This window comes from Protopterus annectens, chromosome 9.part0, assembly GCF_019279795.1.
Source record: "Protopterus annectens isolate FY-2018-M chromosome 9.part0, PAN1.0, whole genome shotgun sequence".
Taxonomy (NCBI): domain Eukaryota; kingdom Metazoa; phylum Chordata; order Ceratodontiformes; family Protopteridae; genus Protopterus; species Protopterus annectens.
Window position 1 is genome coordinate 1,235,278,522 of NC_056743.1, and position 21,833 is coordinate 1,235,300,354.

General features: G+C 41.3%; 1 protein-coding gene across 1 annotated transcript in view; it reads right to left on the minus strand.

Moving 5' to 3' along the window:
• Positions 1 to 21,833, minus strand: part of LOC122810645 (MLX-interacting protein-like) — a 1,455,256-nt gene that overhangs the window by 525,890 nt on the left and 907,533 nt on the right. The window contains exon 8 of the mRNA XM_044082218.1: positions 7,035 to 7,165. Coding sequence (XP_043938153.1) covers positions 7,035 to 7,165 — 131 coding nt within the window. The remainder of the gene's footprint in view (positions 1 to 7,034; positions 7,166 to 21,833) is intronic.

The window sequence follows — 21,833 nt, forward strand, 5'->3', positions numbered from 1 at the left end:
GACCCAGAAGTGGGGAATAGTGACATGGATAACATCTGATCTGTAGATAAAACATTCCCCATACTTTCACAATAGGTCAGAATAAACTAACATGAGCCTATTTAAAATTCTGAAATTGAAAGTTGAGGTATACACTTTTACGCCATAGCAATCAGTAATTATTCCATCCTTATTTGAAAGATTAGGGAATTAACTATATGCTTAGCAGCAGAGGAGTCAACTAAGTTCTATAGCTGCTGGGTCAAGTTTGGGAACAGTGTAAAAGACTGAAGAACATTATAGGTTCATAGGTTGCTACTAGGCTATCGGCCCTAGGCCCTATACAAGCCTATCCATAACAATTCCCTGGATATTTCTTCTCACAATATTTACTGCCCTGGTCCCCTCCCTGTCTAGCAGGGCGACTGACGTGATCCGCGGGCTGAATTTCCTATCTCCCAGCCAATCGTCAAGGTTCCTTTTAAAGAGGGCCAAGGAGGTGCTCTGCTTGACATGCATGGGCAGTCTATTCCAGAGTATGGGGAGTTTCTGGGTCAGGAACCTATCCCTCTAGCATATTTTGCTCATTGTGATGACAAGGTTTAGATCCCTGGAGTATGTGGCTGTGAGGGACTGGGATTTTTTTTTTTTAAGTGCAGCATGTCCAACAGCTCAGGGTTTGACACGGCCTTGTATGTTAAGCAGAGATCGCCTCTGAGTAGATGATATGCTACAGAGTATAGCTGGAGTTTTTTTTTTTTTTTAGACGGTCAGCATACAGCATCTGCTTTAGGCCTGTGATTCTTTTAGTGAGGTATTTCTGCGGCCTTTCCAGCTGTTGCATAAGTCTTGTGAGGTGCATACCAAACAGGGCACTGTACTCTTTAATGGGTCTAATGAGGGATGAGTACAGTGGGACAATGACCTTTTTTCTAGATGAAAAGCCCTTAGTGATGAAGTGTGCCACACAGAAGGATTTCCTGACCGTTGTGGCAATGTGGTTATCGAAGGTGAGACCACTGTCCACGTGTGTCCTTAAGTCTGTCATCACACTTTCGGTGTTTAGTGTACTGCCACCTATGTGGTAATTCATGCATACATGGTTTTTCCCGAAGGGGATAACTATACATTTCTTGGCATTAAGCTTGAGCCCATGGCTCTGGCACCAAGCATGTTTCTTTAAGGCCCTTTTTCTGGACATCCACATCATTTGGAGATTCAGTTTGCAGTCATCTGTGAACTTTGTTAGCCAGAGTCCCTTAGTGGCTGGCCTGTACTTCAGAGAAGTAGATGCCAAACAAGAGTGGTCCAAGGACTGAACCCTGAGGTACTCTACTTGTTAGGAGCTGGATTTGGAGTTGGCTACTTTTACAGTCTTTTTAAGATCAGCTGACTGTCAGGAAAATTGCAGGCAGCAAGGCGCACATCCTCTAAAACAGACAATACAGGAGGAATGGGTGTACGTTCTGGAAAATCCTTGTTTAACAACTCATCTGAGAAACTTCAGTGTTCTACTACTGAAAACACTGGGATAGTCTAGCAACTGTCTGAGAAAAAAAAAAAGAGACCCCCCCCCCCACTGGACAAATCAGAAAGAGAGCTCTCCTTGGAGTCTGAATCAGCTCAGGACGAAATCCTAAATCTGTCCCTGCAACTTCCTGTTCAGATTTAGAATGGAGTCTTTTCAGAAAAGGACACGCCTTTTTCTTTTACCAGAAACTATTCAACAAGAGGGTTCAAATAGCCTGAATCAAACCCAGTAAACTACCCCTATCCAAAGGGATTTTAGGAGGTCTAGACATTCTGGGTTTTCTGTTTCTTTTTGACAGAAAAATAGGGCCATGTTTACTAATGGCAGCCGCTGCTTCCCCAGGGATGGGCACAATATTCTGACATAACAGGGGAAATATTCCCTGTTACCTTTCCCAAGAATGAGACAAGAGACTCTCCATTTTCTACTGAGGGGACCCCATCAGCCGCAGAGGATGTGGCTAACCCCTAGTCCCTAGTGGCTGTAGGAGCTACACCAGAGGGATCTGGGGTAAAAGATGAATAGTCTGATGTACAACAAAAAGCCACAGCACAGTCATGCACCTGCGGCTGAGGCAAATTGCTAGCCTGATGTGGTGGGAAAGGTTGTTTGGTTAACTTTTTTTTCCTGTGGCTGGAAAAAGGATCGAACATGGAAGTGACAATCAGCCCCATGGTCAAGGCGAAAATGGTACCTCCATCCCGGGGAAAACAATGCCAGTAAAACTACCATTCTACAAAAGGTTTTTTTTTTTGGACAGAAAGAAAAAAAAAACACAGTAAAACATTCTTTCAAACACTATGGAAGCCTCAGTCTTAAAATAGACAATTTCTCCATAGAAAATAGTTTATCAGTTAAATAACACTACATTAAAACTGACAAACAAGGAGTGCTCCATTTAAAAGTACACTGCAGTCTCCAGTCCCCAGACAATCCATTAAAACACAGCACTCCTAGCTTTAAAATAACTTTCCTGAAGAGAAAAGTAATAAAACATCAGTACAAAATAAGAAAATTGAAGTTTTTTCCAAAAGGGAACTTATCCACTCAGCTAAGGAAAGCCCAAGCAGACAGTCGAGGGGCACAGACTTTAGTGGTAGTAAAGCCCTGAAGTGCTTTGTACCCAAATGTGTCTAATGTTCAGTTCAGCCTGAGCTGCTTGACAGTTTGGGTACATGGAAGGTGCCATGAAGCTTTGGAAGGTGGCTGGCAGTTTTATCCTTGGCAGGATATAACCTATATAGCTAAGGCTACTGCAGCAGTTATCAATATGAAGAACATTTGGGGAGAAGTTGCAGAGAATACTGGACTTGACTGCCTAAGCCAATAATGATGGCCCTTGTGGAGCATGCATGTGTAAAAAAAGGGCACAGGTGGTTCCTACAATGTTGCAAGTGCTCACACCACCCCAGAACAGGAATTAGATCACTTATATTAAAAAGATGCCCTGATAGTGGGATGGCAGCAAGGCATACATGATCTCAATGTCTGCCAGAATTACATCACCAGGAAACTCATCTTAGTGCAGCTTTGAATTCTCCACCACTCTAGATTGAAAGGGCATCCAAGAAGGGTGCGGACCAATGGTCAGAAGGCAGATGCTGAACAAGTACCAACAAAAAAAAAAAAGTTAACACAATATGAATGAAAGTACACCACAATATTTTAAAGACAAACAGTTATTCAAAACCCAAAAATGGTGAATATACGATACAAGCACACTCCACATTTATACAAATCTCTGTGCTTCCAGACCATTCAGCTAGCTTAGCTTATCCTTCAGGTACATTAACGGTCTGAACATTCTTCCTTCTCTTTGGAACTTCAGTTAAGCAAAAATTATTTTTTTGAAATCTCATCCTCCAACTTAACCAATTTAGCTACAAAAATGCTAAATAAAATGTCACCTCTAATGTTAAAATACTTGTCACTAACACAAAAAAGACACTGGTAGAAGAGTACCTGTATTAAGCTCAACTGTTTTACAATTGCAGAACTTAATTATACAGACAGCACTAAGAAGAATTTTAAAATTTGTCAAACACCAACTAAGTAACACTGTACAACGTCAGCACAATTTGAGCAATAACTCAACTTAATCAGTTTACAATGTTGAAATGATTAGAAAATGTAAAAAGCAGAAGTCAGAGAACTCGGAAATTAAAATGGTCTTTACTTTAAAAAACAGTGTTCACATAAGGTACAGATGGGAAAGATCTGACCTGAATGTCTTTAAAAATTAAAAAAAAAAAATGATTAAAAAAACTGCAGACAAAAGCTTCCAATTTCACAATGAATGAGCCAAAGAGTACAAACAAGGTAACTGCAAACTGGAAACATGGAGAAGTGAACTTTGACATCCATATCAACAATGCTACAAAGGCTGCCAATAAAAAACTTGGCATTCTCTATAGGATTAAACCCTTCCTTTCTCCTACAGCGAAAACTACAATAACCCACACTCATCTAATCTCTACACTCCTCTACACCTCACCCATTTTCACCAATCTATCCAAGAATAACTTCAGTAAACTGGAAGTGTCATACAATAACATTGCCAGATTTGCCACAGGTAACCCATATAGAACCCACCACTGCATAAACTTAAAGCATCTAGGATGGCTGGAACTACAAAACCTGATTAAATTCCACCAACTAACCATTGCCTATAACATTCTTTATAACCCTTCCAATACTCCAATTTTATCTACCCTCATCACCCCCTATAAAAATCTGAGGTCCTTAAGATCAGCAGACAAACTGCTTGTACATACCTCTAAACCTAACAGAGCTGGGGATTCTCTCTTCTCTAATGCTGCTGGAAAATCCTGGAATCTTCTTCCCAGTGACCTCTCCTCACTCACCTCTTTACCACTCTTCATAAACAGAGAAACTTTACCTTAAAACACAATGGCTATGCCCTTGTACCAAATCTGACTAGTTATCTATCTTTTCAAACTGGGCTTTCCCTATCCATTACTTCTCACCTACTGTTATACCTTCCTATTACTATTTTTTATCATCTCTCTCTATATTACATTACTTCTATGCTCTGTGGATACTGGTTTTTAAGTTACTATTGACTTTATCTGTATAATGCATTGTACCTGTGAAATACATTGTTATGATTCTTGCCCTCATTGAATATCCTATGCTAACCTGTATGCTGTACTACATGTTATTGTTGTATAAATATTTTTTTTCTATTTGTTATTATTATAGTTGTATCTATGTTTATGTCTTGCAGCTCATCTCCCCGGGCCTCTACTGAAAATGGACATATATCCAGTTAGACTAACCCGGTCAACAAATGTAAAATAAAATAAGTGTGGAGTATTCTGGGGGCTAGTAGAGGAGTTCTGAACTTGGGATAGTCTTATAGAAGCCAAGCGACTGCTGCCTGTGCCAGATCAGTCCTACTGCTAAGGTGAACAAACGTTGTCATGCAAGATCGGTGGTAATCTCTCTGACAGGGGAATCCCATTTTCTTTAAATAAGGCCCTGGTACCCTGGTTAGGCCAATTTAGAAACTGTTTCCTGCAAGGCTCTCTCCTTTAAAGACTGGCACAAATTACCAGATTGTAGTTTAGGTAAACAGCTCTTTTCTTCCTCCCTGTTTTGAATAGCCCATTAACACTTGGCTCTATGTTTACATGCCTTAGTTTGCTTCAAAAAAAATCCCACAATAAATGTTGCGTAAACTGAGTACTCAACAATCACAATGTGCAGCCTGAGACACAAGGGTAGCATCAAGAATAAGTCAGCTCCTTCACTGGACTTAATGGTGCATACAATGCCACACACATTTGATGCCAATTGTTTCCCATCTGTGGAAAGCGAGACAACAAACATCCTCTGGAAATCAGTCAATGACTACACTATCTCTACCCTCAAGAGCAGCCAGCTCCAAAGATGTTCAAAGTCTTCTTTTCCAACCATATGTATAAATCTCCAAGTTTTACTTCCTTGAACTAATTAATACTGCTGTTTTTCAGATGGATAGGGAATTCTGCTTTGGTGATATATTACTTTACGCTTAACAAAATCTAGTCCCCTTAGTTTCATTAATGACGCAAACTCCTTGTTGGTCCAGTGACAGTAACAACTGCCTAGAATGTTGTGGATCTTGTGTCCAATTCCCAGACCAGGGTTAAGGTTTTAATCTGAAAGGTATGGTTAGGCTTAAAAAGGCCCCCTGTGGTCATTAGTCTAGTAATCACCTACAAACTTAAGAATGTACTCAAGAAGATTTTATTTCACTTACATTTGGAAATATTACAAACTGCTTCCATATCTTGTTTAAACCAGATAATGACCTACATAATTTGAGGTACACAACTAGTCACAAACATCACAATGCAGAATACTGAAAAATTATGTCACAGATGGTACACTGTCAGTTTCTATCACTGAAGCAAACTGTTCTTGTAGGATTGTAAATCCACCTGTACCTGCACATTTCTGCTTCTCTAAATATACTAATTCTGAGATCACCAAGCCTTGAGCCTAAGGGGGAATCTTCCTTAGCTCACAGTTCATTAGTCTTAGCTACTTAAATCTGCAATAAGCAAACAATACTCGTTCAGTTTAAAGAACTTTAGAAATTCCATTCAAACAAACCCGTGCATCTCCAAAAACTGGTGCTGAGTGATATATGCTGTTTCCATGACCAATACTGACAAAGTCTGATTGTATTGATGGATTTACAGCTCTAAACCTGTTTTACTTTCCAGGGAAGACAGCACAAAAGTACAAACCTAGCTTGTATTGTGTTATCACTTTCCTTGGTCAACTACCAAACAGTGTCCTCAACTCTTTTACGCCACTGACTGTGTACCATCACCCACAATGCCCCTTTCCCCTCAAAATCCATTGGTTCATAAGTGATTTCTAAGTTAACAGTTCTAGGAGGTCTTTTTAAGCCTAGGTATGATTTTTCACATGCATATGACAGGATAACTTACCCAGGAGCATATAGCTGGGTTTAGGTGGCTGGGCATTTACAAGCTGTCTCAGTCCAACAGTGGCGTAGCTGCCAGTCCAGGGGTAAATTTCTCATTCTCCATCCACTGGTCCAGGTTGTGTTTGAATATAGTCAGGGATAAACTCTGCTTCATATGGATGTGAAGTCTGTTCTGGAGTAGGTGTAGTTGCAGAGACTAAACAAAATGCCTCCTATTTGGGAATCAAAAAACAGATATCCTGTGTGACAGGTGGGGCTACTTACGACTTCAAACCCAGGTCTCCTGCGTGACCAGTGTGGCTACTTACCATTATATTAACAAGGAGTGGTACTACACTAATCCACCGTCTAATGTCATAGGTTCAATACCTAATTAACAGCCCTAGAAAGGTATATAGAAATGTTGACAAGATGTCTCAGATTTCTTCTGCAGATGGTTTAAAATTGTGTTGCAGAATACAATCCTTCTTTAAAGTGATTTCAATGTATTTTTATCACTTGGTTTAACATTAGCAGCTCTACCTGTACGGCAAGTCAAGCTATAAGAAAACAGCACAGTACCTGCAGGTTCTGCCCACTTGTTGCAATAGTAGCCACTGCCGGAATGATGGGTGCACCAGCTGAGAAAATGTTACCAGTCGGTCCATTAACATTACAATTTCCAAGAACAGGACGGCTGGGTGAAAAATATTCTAAGAAGAAAATTACAACACATTTTTAAATAATCCCAAAATATTCACATGGGTTAGCAGTAAACAGCTTAAGTGTTAAAGGAAAACTGAAATGAAACATATAGAAGTCTTTTTTTTTTTGCTACATCAGCTTACTGTATATCCCCCACATCTGCACTTAACAAGCTAGATGACTAAATTAAAAACCTGGCAATACTGTTTCACAGCTTGAGGTAGTAAATGGCATTAAAGTACAAATTATCCAGTGCAATAACTCAAGACATTCCCAAAATTAAGAATAAAGTATCAGCAAAACTGCTAACAAAAATATGAACTACAGATGAGTGCAAATCAGTGAAAAGGGAGATAACTTAAGAACCACAGTACCTGAATAAATAAAAAGCAGGGTGCATTCCAGAGTGTGCAAAAAACATACCATAGTATAACCAAGACATTAAAAGTTTAATGATCTCCAGGAGATGTATTAAAACATGCTGACCTGTAAGAGACAAAAATGAAGGAAGTGGATATAAAATGGAAGTTAGACTGTGTAGAGTGTGTAAAGAAAGGGAAAATAAAATAAAAAAAAATCCTGAAGAGAGGAGAAAACGAGAAGAGACTGTAAAGCTAAGAGTTCAGGGGAAAAATGGATGACAGAAAAGAAGATAATGAGAAATGTTATAACAAGAAGCCTAAGTTTGTTACAAACTCCACTTAAGAAACAGAAAAGTTAAAGCCAATGAAATCTGAGTTAGAGGACCAGAATGATGTTAACATGTAAAACGAAGCAGACAAAAGCGAATGAAATGGACCAAGTCAGAGAAAGTACAAAGTTGACAATTTATACAGCAAGCAGCTTCAGTGATACGGCAATTAGCAACAGGTTGCACGGGTGTCCTTCCTGCCATTTTACAGAGGACTGATAATCGTGAACTACGGGATACCACCAAACAAAAGCCATAAATACAACTGGGGTTAGACAGGAAAATCAAAGTGGCTAAAGGTAGTATACCTAACTAGGAAAGGGTGGGTGCTGATGTACCTATTACTATTTTCAAAACTGGGCTGACAGGTGTAAATTCTGAGTAACAGCTATGCTTAAAGTAATAGTGAGTGACCCAACACACTCTTGGTAAGGATGTTGTCAAAAGGAAAGCACAGGTAAACTCTGAGATGGCTAACTGACAAATATTTCCACTGTTATACTTGCAGTGAATGTACACAGCAAAGCAAGCACTTACTGATACTGCACACTAAGACATTTATTAAAGCATTAATGTTTTATTCCTCTTATAAAACCTGGTGATCATTATGCTATAAAACCTGGTCATGACGCTCACCTAGTACTACAGTATGCCACAATTTTGAAAATCATGAAAACAAAGACTACAACACTTTTACTAATACTTGTAATTCTAAAATTTGAAATATAGCAAACATACATGTAATGCACAAAAACTATGTCCTCAAATTGAAAATAGAACAGCAGTGAAACATTAACTTATATCCATATTACTGTGAGCATTTGGCTGACATTGCTAATGTGTTTCCTTGTTTACTCTCTGCTTTCATTACTCTGATAAATTTTATTGTATGCATAATGAATTGCTTTGTTGAGGTGACGGGCTTGCAGGACTAATTCTTATAGATATGCTGCCTAAAGCTATGTCCTCTTGGTAAAGTCATCCCTGGCAAACTGGTCCACGAGAATGTACCAGGCTGAGTAGCAATAAAGAAATCTGAACCCCATAATGATTCATTTAGAGAATCAGAAAACCATCCACAGAAAAGGGTCACTGGTACCCAATCCAAGAATCATGCTTCATGGTAGTGCTCTCCAGTAAGTGCTTGGTAGCTGGGTGACCGTGTAGCCAAAATGGGCTCATTCTGAAAAGAAAAAAACTGCATGAAGGTGACATGTGGGCTAACATCCCACAAGGTAAAGAATGGGGATTAGATGTCATGCTAGTCAAGTAGCATGCAAGGTTAAAGACAGTTTAAGCTACACTGGACCATGTAACAGAAAATGGGTCACTGAATGCCACGACACTGTTGAGGAAAAGCCACAGTTTGGACGAGAAGATGAAAAGTACTAGTTGCACAAACTTGTCCTTATCCCATACACAGAGTATTCATTCTGGAATCAGAATTCTTGAATGGGAACAGTTTCTCCTACTCACTACTTCACAGGAGGTGCTGAGTGGGTGCAAAACATTCACAAGTGACTAGCTGAATGCCATACAACTAGAGTATGTGCTAGCAGATGAAAAAAATAAGTTATGTACTCACCAAAACGTTCCATGTTTGTTGTCCATCTCGCTTATATTCTTGAGTCCCACCCTCCTTCCCCCATCCTGTATTCCTGAGGAACTGGTGGATAACTACATACTATGCACATAGTTTTTTGATGGCATGGAGCCTCTGTTCCAGCCCTTATAAGATAGATATATATATATATATATATATATATATATATTTGGTCTATATTACAATGTTGAACTCACAGAAGTTCGAAGGTTGCAGTATTGAACCGTAAACTTCGAAATCCAATGATAATGAAAACACAACAGCGATTTTTTTTCCCCCAGGGAAAAAAATCTCTGTTCCGTGACCAAAAAAAATTACACTTTAAACAAACTAAAGTGGAAGGCTTCTCCCACCACACCCCCCTACTTAAATATACCAACTCCAAGATCGCACTGTAGTGGAGGAAATAGCAAAGCCCCAAAAACGGCCCACCAACTGTTTTCCCTGGGGGAAAAAATTGTGTGCCGTGGGCTTCACTCTTAGTATTTCAAATGTTTGGGTTCGATGGTACAACATTCAAACTCCTGTGTAGCAATATATATACATGTTATGTTGTCCTATCATGCCATAATTCTTGCTGGTTGGGACAGCGTCCCTAGCATCTTTCTCCTAGGGTGGCTCAGGAAAAAAGACTCTTCAATACAGTGGATCCAATGGAGGACCTGTTCTGGGAGGCCACATCTACTGAGTGATAAAGGAATGAGGTCTCACCCATGTTGCAGCTGCACAAATGGAATCAATAGGAAGTCTACCTTTCCTGGTAGTTGCTTACTATACTTATTGTAGCAGAAAGAAATGCAATCACAGTTAGCCACTTAGATAAGGTTACCTTGGAAACTAGCAATCCTTTTTTTGTCCGAAAAGGACGCGCAAAGATGGTTGGATTTCCTGAAATCCTTTGTCCTGTGCAGGTTAAAAGCATAATTATCTATGAACATCCAAGCTGCTACAATTTATACTCTACCTTGTTGCTACAGGATGGAAAAAAAACTGGCAATTCAATGGAAAGGTTCAGATTAGTCTCTGAACAGACTTTGGGAAGGAATGAGGGATTAGTTGTCAAAGAGACCCTAACCTTGTGAAAAATGATATGAGGAGGATGAGTTGAGAGAGCTTGTAACTTCGACACCCTTCTGGCAGAGGTTATGGCTACTAAAAAGAAAGTTTTCCTTGACAAAAATTTTAAATCACAAGATGATGCGGGCTCAAAAGGTGGTAAAATTAGCACAAGATTTAGATCCCAAGGTACTGGGGGTTCTCTGATTGGGTGTCTGAGTAAGAAGGTACTCTTGAGAAAAACCCTACATAACCTGTGATACAATCGGGACTCTCATTTCTCCAGTACGGAAATTAGAAATGGCTGCCAGTTGAACCCCAACAGTATCTGCAACAGCTCCTCCTTCAAAAAGTTCAGTAAGAAAGTCTAAAATTGCAGATATGGAAGCTGTGAAAGACTCTGTGTTCTGTTTTGCAGCCCATGAGAATCTTTTCCACTTACTGGAGTATAAACTTCCTTGTGGATGGTTTATGGGAAGAAATGAGAATATGACTCACTGCAGGGGAGAAGGGGTAACACCTGGCTAAGTGTGGAATTGGAGCAGCCATGCTGTCAACTTGAGGGTTTGGACAGATGGATGGAACTCCTCCAAAGAATGGGTCAAGAGGTCTGGAACTGGAGTCAGAAGCCAAGGTTCCTCCAGCAGATGGGTCCAGAGAAAGGGGAAACAAACTTGACAAGGCCAGTAAGGAGCAATGAGGATCATAGTGCTTTTCAACAATCTCGCTTTCTGAATCTCTTTGGGGATTAGAGGGAAGGGGGGAAAGTATAGAATAATCCTAGGGGCCAATCGTGAAACAGTGCATCCCTTGGCGACTTCCCCGGAGGAGGAATGAGGGCAAAGTAGTTGCTCCATTTGGTGTTCATGGACATTGCGAATAGGTCGCAGCAAGGGTGGCCCCCATTTCTGGAAGACCACTTCCGCAATCTCTGGTTTTAGGGACCACTCATGAGGCAATATAATCACTCTGCTGAGCTTGTCCACTATCACATTGGATTTTCCTGGGATATGCATTGCTATCAGAAAACATTGAGAAGCGATTGCCCATTGCCAAACCTGTTGTGCCTCCTGACATAGTTGGTAAGATTTGGTTCCTCCCTGCTTGTTTATATACCACACTACTGACATGTTATCTGTCTGAATTGCAATTGTTCTCACGGGAACAGAGTCCTGAAATGCCTGCAACATAAAGCACTGCTCTCATCTCCAGAATTTATTTTATTTTATTTATTTTATTTTACATTTGTTGACCGGGCTAGTCCAACTGGATATATGTCCATTTTCAGTAGAGGCCCGTGGAGAAAAGCTCCACTAGATTATACAATTTACATAAAGGCATAAAAGGTTACAAACAATCATAACAACTAAAACAAAATAAAGACGGATAAAATAAAAAAAAAAATTAAATATAAAATTGTTAGTTAAAAATGTTTTTTTTTTTTTTTTTTGTAATGGTAGAGAATAGAGTTAACATTAGTCTGGATTAGTGCAGGAGCAAAGCCAGTGTTTATTGAGATAAACTTTTAGTTGGTGTTTGAAGAGTTGGAAAGAGGTTAAAGAAGTGATATCAAAGGGTAGTTTATTCCATGCTTTTCCAACATAGCTGGAAAATAAACTGTCACCTGCATTATTGTTAGGTTTGGTAGTATTAATCAGAAGTTTATTAGAACAACGAAGTTGTTTCAGGTTGTTATATGGAGAAATAAGGCTAGAAAGTATTGGTGTGTTGGTTGGCTGATATAGAATCTTATAGGCAATTAAGATCTGTTGCAGTATAATTTGGTTAGGAAGTTCTAACCAGCCTAGTTCTTTTAGGTTTAAGCAGTGATGAGTTCGAAAAGGAGATCCAGCAGCGAATCTAGCTATGTTATGACAGGATGTTTCTAGTTTCTTCATGTTGTTTTTGGAAAGATTAGTGTAAATGGGGGAGGCATACAGGAGAGTGGAGATTAGGTGAGATCTAGCAATGGTGGACCTTGTTGTGGGTATTAGGAAAGGTTTGATTCTATACAGGGATCCTATTTTTTTATTAACTAATTTTATGGTATTATTGATGTGGGAGTCGAAGTTGAGGTTATTATCGATAGTTATACCTAAAAGTTTTGTGGTCTGGTCAGGAGCGATGAGTGTTCCGTCAGCAGACGTAAGAGTAAAGTAAGGTGTAGTAGATTTCCGAGTAGGAGAAAAAAGTAGTAGTTTGGTTTTCTTAGGATTAAGGAGTAAACAGCGGTGAGAGAACCATTGTTCTACAGTGTTAAAAGCTTTTTGAGTAAGTGAGTGAAGTTCTGTTTGAGAGTTCGCGGTACAGATTATAGTTGAGTCGTCTGCGTATTGTATGCAGGTAGTATATGGGATTGCAGATTGAAGGTCATTAATAAAGACTGAAAATAACAGAGGGCCTAGGATAGAGCCTTGAGGTGCGCCTAAGGAAATAGGTAGAAGATTAGAAAGTGAATATTTCCACAGAACTGCCTGCTGACGATTTTCTAGGTAGGATGCAAACCAGGACAAGGCAAGATTATCAAGAGCCAGAGATTTTAGTATGTGTAGTAAAAGTTTATGGTTCACCATATCAAAAGCTTTGGATAGGTCGATGAAGACAGAGGATGATGTACAGTTTTTGTTGCGGTTAATGTTAATGGAGTTTGTGAAGGAGAGTAAAGCAGTGGTGGTACTGTGTGAGGGTCTGAAGCCATGCTGACAGTTAGAAAGTAGGTTGTTGTTGAGAAGGTGATTTAGTATTTGTTTGTGAATACATTTTTCCATGATTTTTGCGATTGGTGAGAAAAGAGCTATTGGTCGAAAGTTGGAGAAATCATTAGAGTTTCCCCCTTTATGTAGTGGGATGATATGAGATATCTTCCAGACAGAGGGGAAGATTCCTTCTTTTATAGATCTATTGATCAGGATAGAAATAGGGTAGGCTAAGGCTTTGGCACCTATCTGCAGGCAATTTGTCTGCAGAGGGTGTGGTGGGTTTTAACTTTTGGAGCAGTGATGTGATAAAAGAGGTAGAGACAGGTTGTAAGTGGAGGGTAGGAGGTGTATTAGATGTATGTGGAAGTAGATTAGAGGTATCAGGAGATAGATGGCTAGCAAGTGTTTGGATAGTATTTGTGAAGAATGAGTTGAAGTCATTTGCTGTTTGTTTAGGGTTCTCTGGGTTAGAGTCACAGGGATCTGGTGTGATGGAATGACCTGGAGATAGAAGATTGTTAATGCTGGACCAGAATTTTTTAGGTTCCTTATTAGTGTTGTGCTGTAACTGAAGGTAATAGTTTTTTTTGTCTATCAGGATAGCTCTTTTGGTGCTGTTTCTAAGCTCTCTAAAGTTTTGGCGATCAGTTAGGTTTTTAGTGTTACGCCATTTAGACCAAGATTTGTTTCTAAGTTTGATTTTATGCCTAGTATCGTTTGTTAGCCAGGGGGCTACTTTTGTTTTGGTTCTGATGGTACGGGTTCGGGCATGTTGGTCTAGAATTGATAAGAATGTAGAGTTAAAGTATTCTACTGCATCATTAAGAGGAAGATATTTTAAGGAGGACCAATTACAACGTTTTAGATCAGCTTGGAAATGTTCAGAGTTAAAATATTTTTTTGTTCGTAGTGTTCAAAGGGTGGCAGGTAAGGTTAGGTTGATTTTGTGTCTAATGACATAAGTTATACAGTGGTCGCTTAGATCATCTGGGAGGATACCAGATTGGTAGGTTTGTTGGGGGGTATTAATCAGAATCCAGTCTAAGATAGATTCATGGTTGTTGGATTTAACAGTTCTGGTAGGACCGTTTATGAGTTGAGTGAAGCCATAAAGGTTTATATGGGATGTAGGGTTAATATTATTACAGGAATTCCAGTCTATGTTAAAGTCGCCTAGAACTAGTGTTTCTTGGGGGAGGTTGTTTGACAGAAAGCTAAGGATACATTCTAAGGTGTTAGTGTTATTTCCTGGGGGAAGATAAACACAAATTATGTTAATAGCTTTACTAGGGTTGATTTGAAGTTTTAAGCTGATTACTTCTGCATTATTGTCTAGTGGAAGGTTAAGATTTATTCTACTAAGCTGGAGTTGTGCTTTGTAGAGAATTGCTACTCCACCTCCCTTTTTGGTTTTACGGTCCATTCTAAAGATACTATACCCAGGGGGGGTAATTTCATTGTCCTTAATGGTTGGTTTTAGCCATGTTTCTGATAAACATAGGATATCAAAATGGTGAACATCTAAAAGGGCATGGAGTTGAGAGATTTTGTTGCAAATGCTTCGTATGTTTAGATGAGCTATAGTAAGAGAGTTGGTATGTATGTTTGATGTAGTGAGAGAAGCTTTGTCTTGTTTATTGCAGCTATTAGTGTTTGTGCTATTTGGGCCAGGGTTAGGGTGAATGTCCCCATCCAATAGAGATTGGGGAGATAAGAAATATTGGAGTTGGATTTGTTTATGAAAGATGTCAATATGTTTTTTATGTTTATGTTTGCTAAGCTTAAAGTAAGTTAGTTTGAGATATTTGGTAAATAGGTAGTTTGGTTTGGTAGTGAGATTTAAGGTGGCTGGTGTAAAAGGTGAGGTGTGTGTAGAGGTACATTTAGAGGGAAACAAGTGAGGAGTGAAGTGGGTGTTCATAGGAGGTTAGGAGATAAGTAGTTACTAGAGGAGGCAATAGTGTTAAACAGATAGTTATTTGAAAGTATATTGGGAGCGGTAATGTACACATTGTGTATATTAGGGAAGTAAGAGAGATTATGAAGAATAGAACGAAGAGGAAAGTAAGGTAGTATTTTGACTTAGTGTGGAGGATGGGTCTGGGCAAGTTGGGTGTGGTATGAGGTAAGAGGGGAGGGTGTGGTAAGGAGGAGCTTATGTGTGATTGGTTGAGGGTGTGTCTATTGGAGGTATAAATGTAGGACCACTGGGGGCGGGTGGGAATTGGGGGCAGGGTAGGGGAGCGGAGTGAGCCCGTAGGGCGAACGGAGCGGGTTGAGACAGGAGAGCAGAATGTGGATGAAGACAATCTGCAAAGTAGGAAAAATCAGCAGGTAAGTCTAGGAGTGTGAGAGTTCAGTCACAGGTATGGGTACTGATAGCAAGATGGTCAGGATATAAAAGGAAGCAAGTGTAATAGGAAAAGGCTAGTGCAAGGATGGAAGGAGTATAGAGAGTCTGAGAAAGCTAGGAGCAGAGAAGGCAAGCTAAAAAAGTAAATAAGGTAGAGAGTTTTATCGGTAAAGGGATGAGTATAAGTAATATACTAAGTTTAAAACAAGACCAAAGGGTCAGATACTATGTAGTTAGAGGGGGATGCCTAGGTACAGACAGAAAAAAGAGAGAATAAGGGGGTTAGAAGAAGTATTTGGAACAATGCTAGATAAAGAAAGGCTTTTGAGAAGGGTAAGGCTGCTGGCAAACCTGTTTGGGAGGCTTAGGTATCTAAACATAGATCATTTCAGCCATTAGATAACAGTTTGTGTATGCCACTATCAATACATACTTTCTTGTATTCAGTAACAAGTATCTCTTTGGGAGCTGTTAGAGTTTTCTTTGCTTTCCCTATCATTTATTGGAGTCCAGTTGGGAGATAGCAGTTATTTGGTGCAGGGACAGACTGTAACACTGGTTGAGTACTGTAGAATAGGAGAAAGAGAAGGTAATGAGGTAGGCAGTACAAGAGTAAAACTGTGTATGTGCAAGTGGCTTTCGTGATCCTGCCATAGACCTTGGACTGTCATTCCCAGATAATGCCCCCCCCCACCTGATCTGGGAAGCGTCCATGGTCAGTACTGTGTTTGGTTGAGGAAAAACAAAGGGACGGCCCTGATACAATTGATCTGTCTGCAGCCACCAAACATGATCTTTTTTGCATGACTCCATGATGATAATCTGGTGTGACACAGGAAGATCTTGCATTGACCACTGAGCAAAGAGCAACCATTGTAAAACTCATGTGTAGACGTGTTAGTGGGGGACTAAGGAGTATAGCTGCTGCCATGGTACCCAGAACTTGAAGCACAAATCTGGCTTGAATTTTTAAACCCTGATTTGCCGGTGAAGGGACTGTATTCTGTCTGGGGCAAGTTTTGCTGCCATGCTTTCTGAATCCAGATCTGTGCCTAAGAATATCTATGTTGAGACGGTGACAAGGCAGATAATTTTAAGTTTACTGTGATGCCTAGTCTGGCACAAAGTGACATTGTTTCGTCCCTCATTTGAAGTAGTAGATGCCTGGTAGTGGCGGTGAGGAGCCAGTCGTCTAGATACAGAAACACCCAGAATTCCTGACGTCTCAAATGAGCTGTGACCACTGCCATGCATTTGGTAAACACTCTGGGGGCTGTAGTGAGACCAAAGAGCAGGGCTCGAAACTGGTAATGACTGGCTCCCAGATGAAAGCGCAAGTGTCTCCTGGATTGCCTGTCCATCTTTATGTGGTAGTATGCATCCTGGAGATCTATTGAGTGCATCTAATTGTCTGTCCCGATAAATGGGAAAATTGACTGCAGAGTTACCATCTGGAACTTTGACTTCTTCACTGAATTGCTTAGTTTGCTCAGATCTTCAATGGATCTCCAGTCCCATCTTTTTTGAAACTAAAAAAAATCTGGAGTAAGTCCGAGATCCTATTTGGTCTGCGAGGACCTCTTGGATGACTCTTCTCTAGCAACGAGATGACCTCTTGTGTTGCGTGGTCCTTTTGGCCGGGTGGGATATCCAGTATGGACTGATTTTTTGGTGGGCATGTAGAAAAAGGTATGTAATAACCTCTGGATATTACTGTTTGTACCCATTGGTCTCGGGAAATTTCCTGCCAGGCATTTGGGTACAGTGACCATCGACCTCCTACTGCCTCCAGAGAAAGGCAGACGGGCCTCCTTTCAGGAGAGCTGGAAGGGCCTGTCAGAGAGCATATCTGTCCCCCTGGTTTTGCGGACTGCTGTGAGGTCAGCGCCTTCCATTATAACTTCTTCCTCTGCTCCTGGGGGAAGAGTCACCACATGCATCAGAAATACCTTTTTAGGACTTGCAGAACCACATTTTTCCACCCTTTTCACCTTTGGGATAAGGTCTAGACAGAGCAGAAATATAGACTCCCAAGGCAGATAAGGGTTTCCGTCCTGCTCACATCTGGTTAAAGTAGATCTCACTTTTGGTCCAAGAAGAGATGAACCAAAGGGGGGTGTTGGTGAAGGAAGACCTAAAGGGTTTGGCAAAATTGCAAAGGCGCATCCAAGAATGTCGAGGGAAATTCCTGTTGCTGCCACTCTACTTGCTCCATCAACCACATAAGAAATCAGTCTCATGGAGGAGTTTGCAATGGAAGTGAGGGTGGAAAGCTGCATAGACCATCTGCGGACCCCAAAGCTGCTGTACCCTAAAGGGAGCCTCCTAGCTCTTGTAGGAGATCCCTTTGAAGTGTCATAAAATGGGTAAGGTAGTTCAGCGACCATAGGGTAAAGGCTGCTGAAGAGAAGGTATGCTTTCCATATCTGTCCATCATCCTAGACTGTTAGGAGGATGAACAAATGAAGTCTCAGAGTTCCACCTTGGTGGCTGCCACCAGCACCATGGCATCTACAGGGACACCTTTTATCAAAAAAATCTTTATCCGAGGGGGCGGTAATAAACTTGTGGGGCCTCTTCTGAACAGGCTCCACTGTATCGGGCGATGTCCAGGCCTGACGGGATATGACCCCTAAGTAGTTTGTCATATTGGGCAGTCAACCAGGAGGTGGAAGGGCGAGACCAAAAAGCCTCCAGGTGTACAGATTTGTCCTCGAAGGGTTGATGGGCTGCCAGTTACCCCTCTGTTTTAAGATTTCCAGGATGTCAGCAAAAGATGCATCCTCAGAGGGGAACCTTGGAGACCCCTCAGACTCATCCAAGTCGGTATCAGAGGTAACAGACTCAAAGGAGTCTTTGCGCTTCCTCTTGACAGTCTCTTCCAAGGGACCTCCTTGGAGGGGTACACCAGGGAGGTTTCAGAAGTGAATGCTGCCAACAGGGGCTCCCTGAAGCTTCGGGTCTCTACGCCTAGGGCGAGGCGGAGGTGAAGAGATCACTGGCAACTGGGAGGGATGAGAGCCTGGATCTGACAGTGAGGCTGTGTCTTCTCCATCAGCTCGAAAGCCTTCCCACCCTGCTCCAAAGAGGCCCTTGGCTCCAAAGCAACAGAGGGTTGACTCCAAGGCAAGGCTGACAGCTTCAAAGCTGATGTGGGAGCTGAACTCAACCCAGCCAAGGCACCGAGATGAAGAGTCTGGTCGGACAACAGTCCACACAGACTCCCCTTGACTTCTGATGGAGCCGAGGAAGTTGGAGCAGTCGGCTCCCAAGATTCCATTTGGCTATCGGATCTGAGCTCTCAGGCTCTGACATTGAGGTGGTCAGAGGAGGAATCACAACAGGGCATGTAAGTATGAAAGGTTCAGAGACCTTCAGGTCCAGAGACAGTAACATTTTTGCCAGGGCTGGTGTTTTGAGTAATCTCTTCGCCACCCGCTCCACGTCCTCATCAGACAAGCTCCTGGAGGCATGGGTGGATAAGGAAGAAAATTTGCCCCGGTCCAAAATGGGCAATCTCAAGATAGACTAGACAGGATCCAGTTCTGGGGAGTGTCTTCTATTCGATGCTTCTGCCTACTCTGAGTATACTGTTGGAGCCGCAGAAGTAATAGTTGTGTCAGAACAGAGAGCCCTCGGTTCCAAGGTCACAATCTTTTTAGGTGGCTCAGTCAATGGAGCCGAAGAAGCCGGTCTTTTGGAAGACTGCATCTTAGAGGAAGAAGGGGATGAATATTTGGAGCTCTGTCCTTTGTCAAAGAGTCCTGAAAGGCCCCTTTCAATAAACCCCTATCAATTAGTTTTCTCTTCCTTTCATAGAGAACATTACTGAAGGCATGACAGATAGTGCAAGGGTCCTGTAAATGTACCTCACCGAGGCAGTAGATGCAGCTAGTATGGCAGTCTGAGACAGACATTTTCTGGGTACATCTCACATTTTTTAAACCCAGACTGTCAATGCTCTTTCTTTTTCTTTAGACATTATCCAAAAAATATAACAGCTACAGACAAGTGCAACACTACAAGCAGAAAACTACCTATCAGAAAGATTTTTGACCGAAAAGAGGGAAGGGAGCAGCCTTCTAAGTCAAATGGGCAGAGAAAGCCCTCTAACTTAAACGGTACTCTCTACGATCAGGATAGGGGAAGAAAGAGAAAAGTACAGTTTTGTACCTACCATAAATGTAGATGTCCGATAGGTATGTATCTGCAGTCATAACATATGGGTTGTCCTGCCTCAGGCAGCCCTTCGGTCGGCCGGATTCCAAAGTCTGGGTCTGGCCTCGGCTGATGTCGCACTTTCCCCGACGTCAGAGCTTCTGGGGTATAAAGGCATCAGCCGACGCCATTTTCCTCAGTGTTTCTTGCCCCAGATGCCAGGTGCCCTCTAGGAAGGCTAAATTTGGATAAATGCTGAAAAGTTCCAAACAGTAGCAAATTATATACATATATACATATATATATATATATATATATATATATATATATATATATATAAACAAACAAATACACCATAATAGATTCCCCCAGCTAGCTGAAAGAGGGGTAAGCACCCTAGGAATACCACAAAGGGGAAGGAGGGTGGGTAATCCTGACTGCAGATGCATACCTATCGGACATCTACATTTATGGTAGGTACAAAACTGTACTATGTCCTTCAAGGATGCATCTGCAGTCATAACATATGGGTAGAATACCATAGCCAAACTGGGGGAGGAGGTACTAAGAGAAGGATGGTGTAGTTAAGATCCCCTGCAGAACTGCAGTTGCAAACCCTGCTCGGGATCTGGAGTATAGAGGTAAATTGTAATGCTTGGCAAATGTATGCACAAAGCTCTAAGTAGCAGCTTCTAAAATGTCCTTGGTAGTCACCCCTCGTAGGAAAGCTGTAGTGGTGGCTGTGGCCCTTGTGGAATGAGGCCTGATATTTTCAGGAGCTGTCTTTCCATGAAAGGAGTAGCAAAAACGAATGCAATTTCCTATCCATTTTGAAATTGTCTGTTTGGAAATTGCTCTTCCTTGCACCCCAGTTGCATATGCTACAAAAAGTTGGTCAGTTTTTCTGTTGGTTTTAGTTCTGTCCAGATAGTAGTATAGTTGTCTGTGTATATCCAAGGTGTGCAAAAGTTTTTCTCCTTTGTTCTGTGGGTTAGGGAAGAAAGTAGGCAAATGAATAGCTTGGTTCAAGGATACCCTGGATACCACCTTTGGCATGAAAATAGGATTGGTTCTCAGTGACACTCTATCCTGGTGGAAAATAAGAAAAGGCTGCACTGCCATTAATGCCTGTAACTCGGATACTCTTCTTGCTGAAGTGATTGCCAGAAGAAAAGCAGTTTTCCAAGATAAAAACTGTAGGTCTGCTGATGCTGCTGGTTCAAAAGGAGGTAGTGTCAATTTTTCCAGCACAAAATTGAGATCCCATGCGGGTAGAGGGGGTGTCCTTGGAGGTTTAACATTTTTGATCCCTCTCAAAAATTGTCTAAGCAGAGGGTGAGAGAAGATAGGTGGATCCATATTGTATTCTGCTGAAATTGCTGAAGCATGAATCTTAATGGAAGAATAAGACAGGCCATTGTGGAACAATTCTGCTAAGTACTCTAGGATGTGTGCTAGGATTGCCACTGTGACATCTGTGCCCTTTGATGTGCTCCAAATGAGAAATCTCTTCCATTTAGCTGAGTATGTCTTCCTTGTGGAAGGTCTGTGACCCTCCAGGATAATGTCCTTCACCCTCTGAGATAAAACAGTTTGGTTTGGTTTTAAGGAATTTTCCAGGCAGTTAGTTGCAATGTTTTCAAGTTTGGATGCAGGGTCTTGAAATTGTTCTGCGTTAGAAGAAGAGGCCATAGGGGAAGAGGCCATGAGTTCGCCTGAGACATACTTCTCAGTAGCGGATACCAGTGTTGTCTTGGCCAGTCCGGAGCTATTAGTATCACCTTTGGCTGTTCCTCCCTGATCTTCAGTAGAACCTTGTACATCAATGGGAGAGGTGGAAAGGCATATACTGTTAGGGCATTCCAGCTGAAAGAGAGTCCACCCTCCAGGCTTGTGGGTGGTATGTCCTTGAGCAGAATTTCTTCAGTTGGTGGTTGAGTGGGTAGACGAACAGATCTATCTCTGGCATTCCCCATTTCTTTGTTATGAGTTTGAAGATGTCTGGATGCAGCATCCATTCGTGTGCATCCGTGGTAGTTCTGCTTAAGCTGTCTGCTAGTGAATTTTCTTTTCCTGGTACGAATTTGGCCTGCAGCTGGATATTGAGATTCAGGCA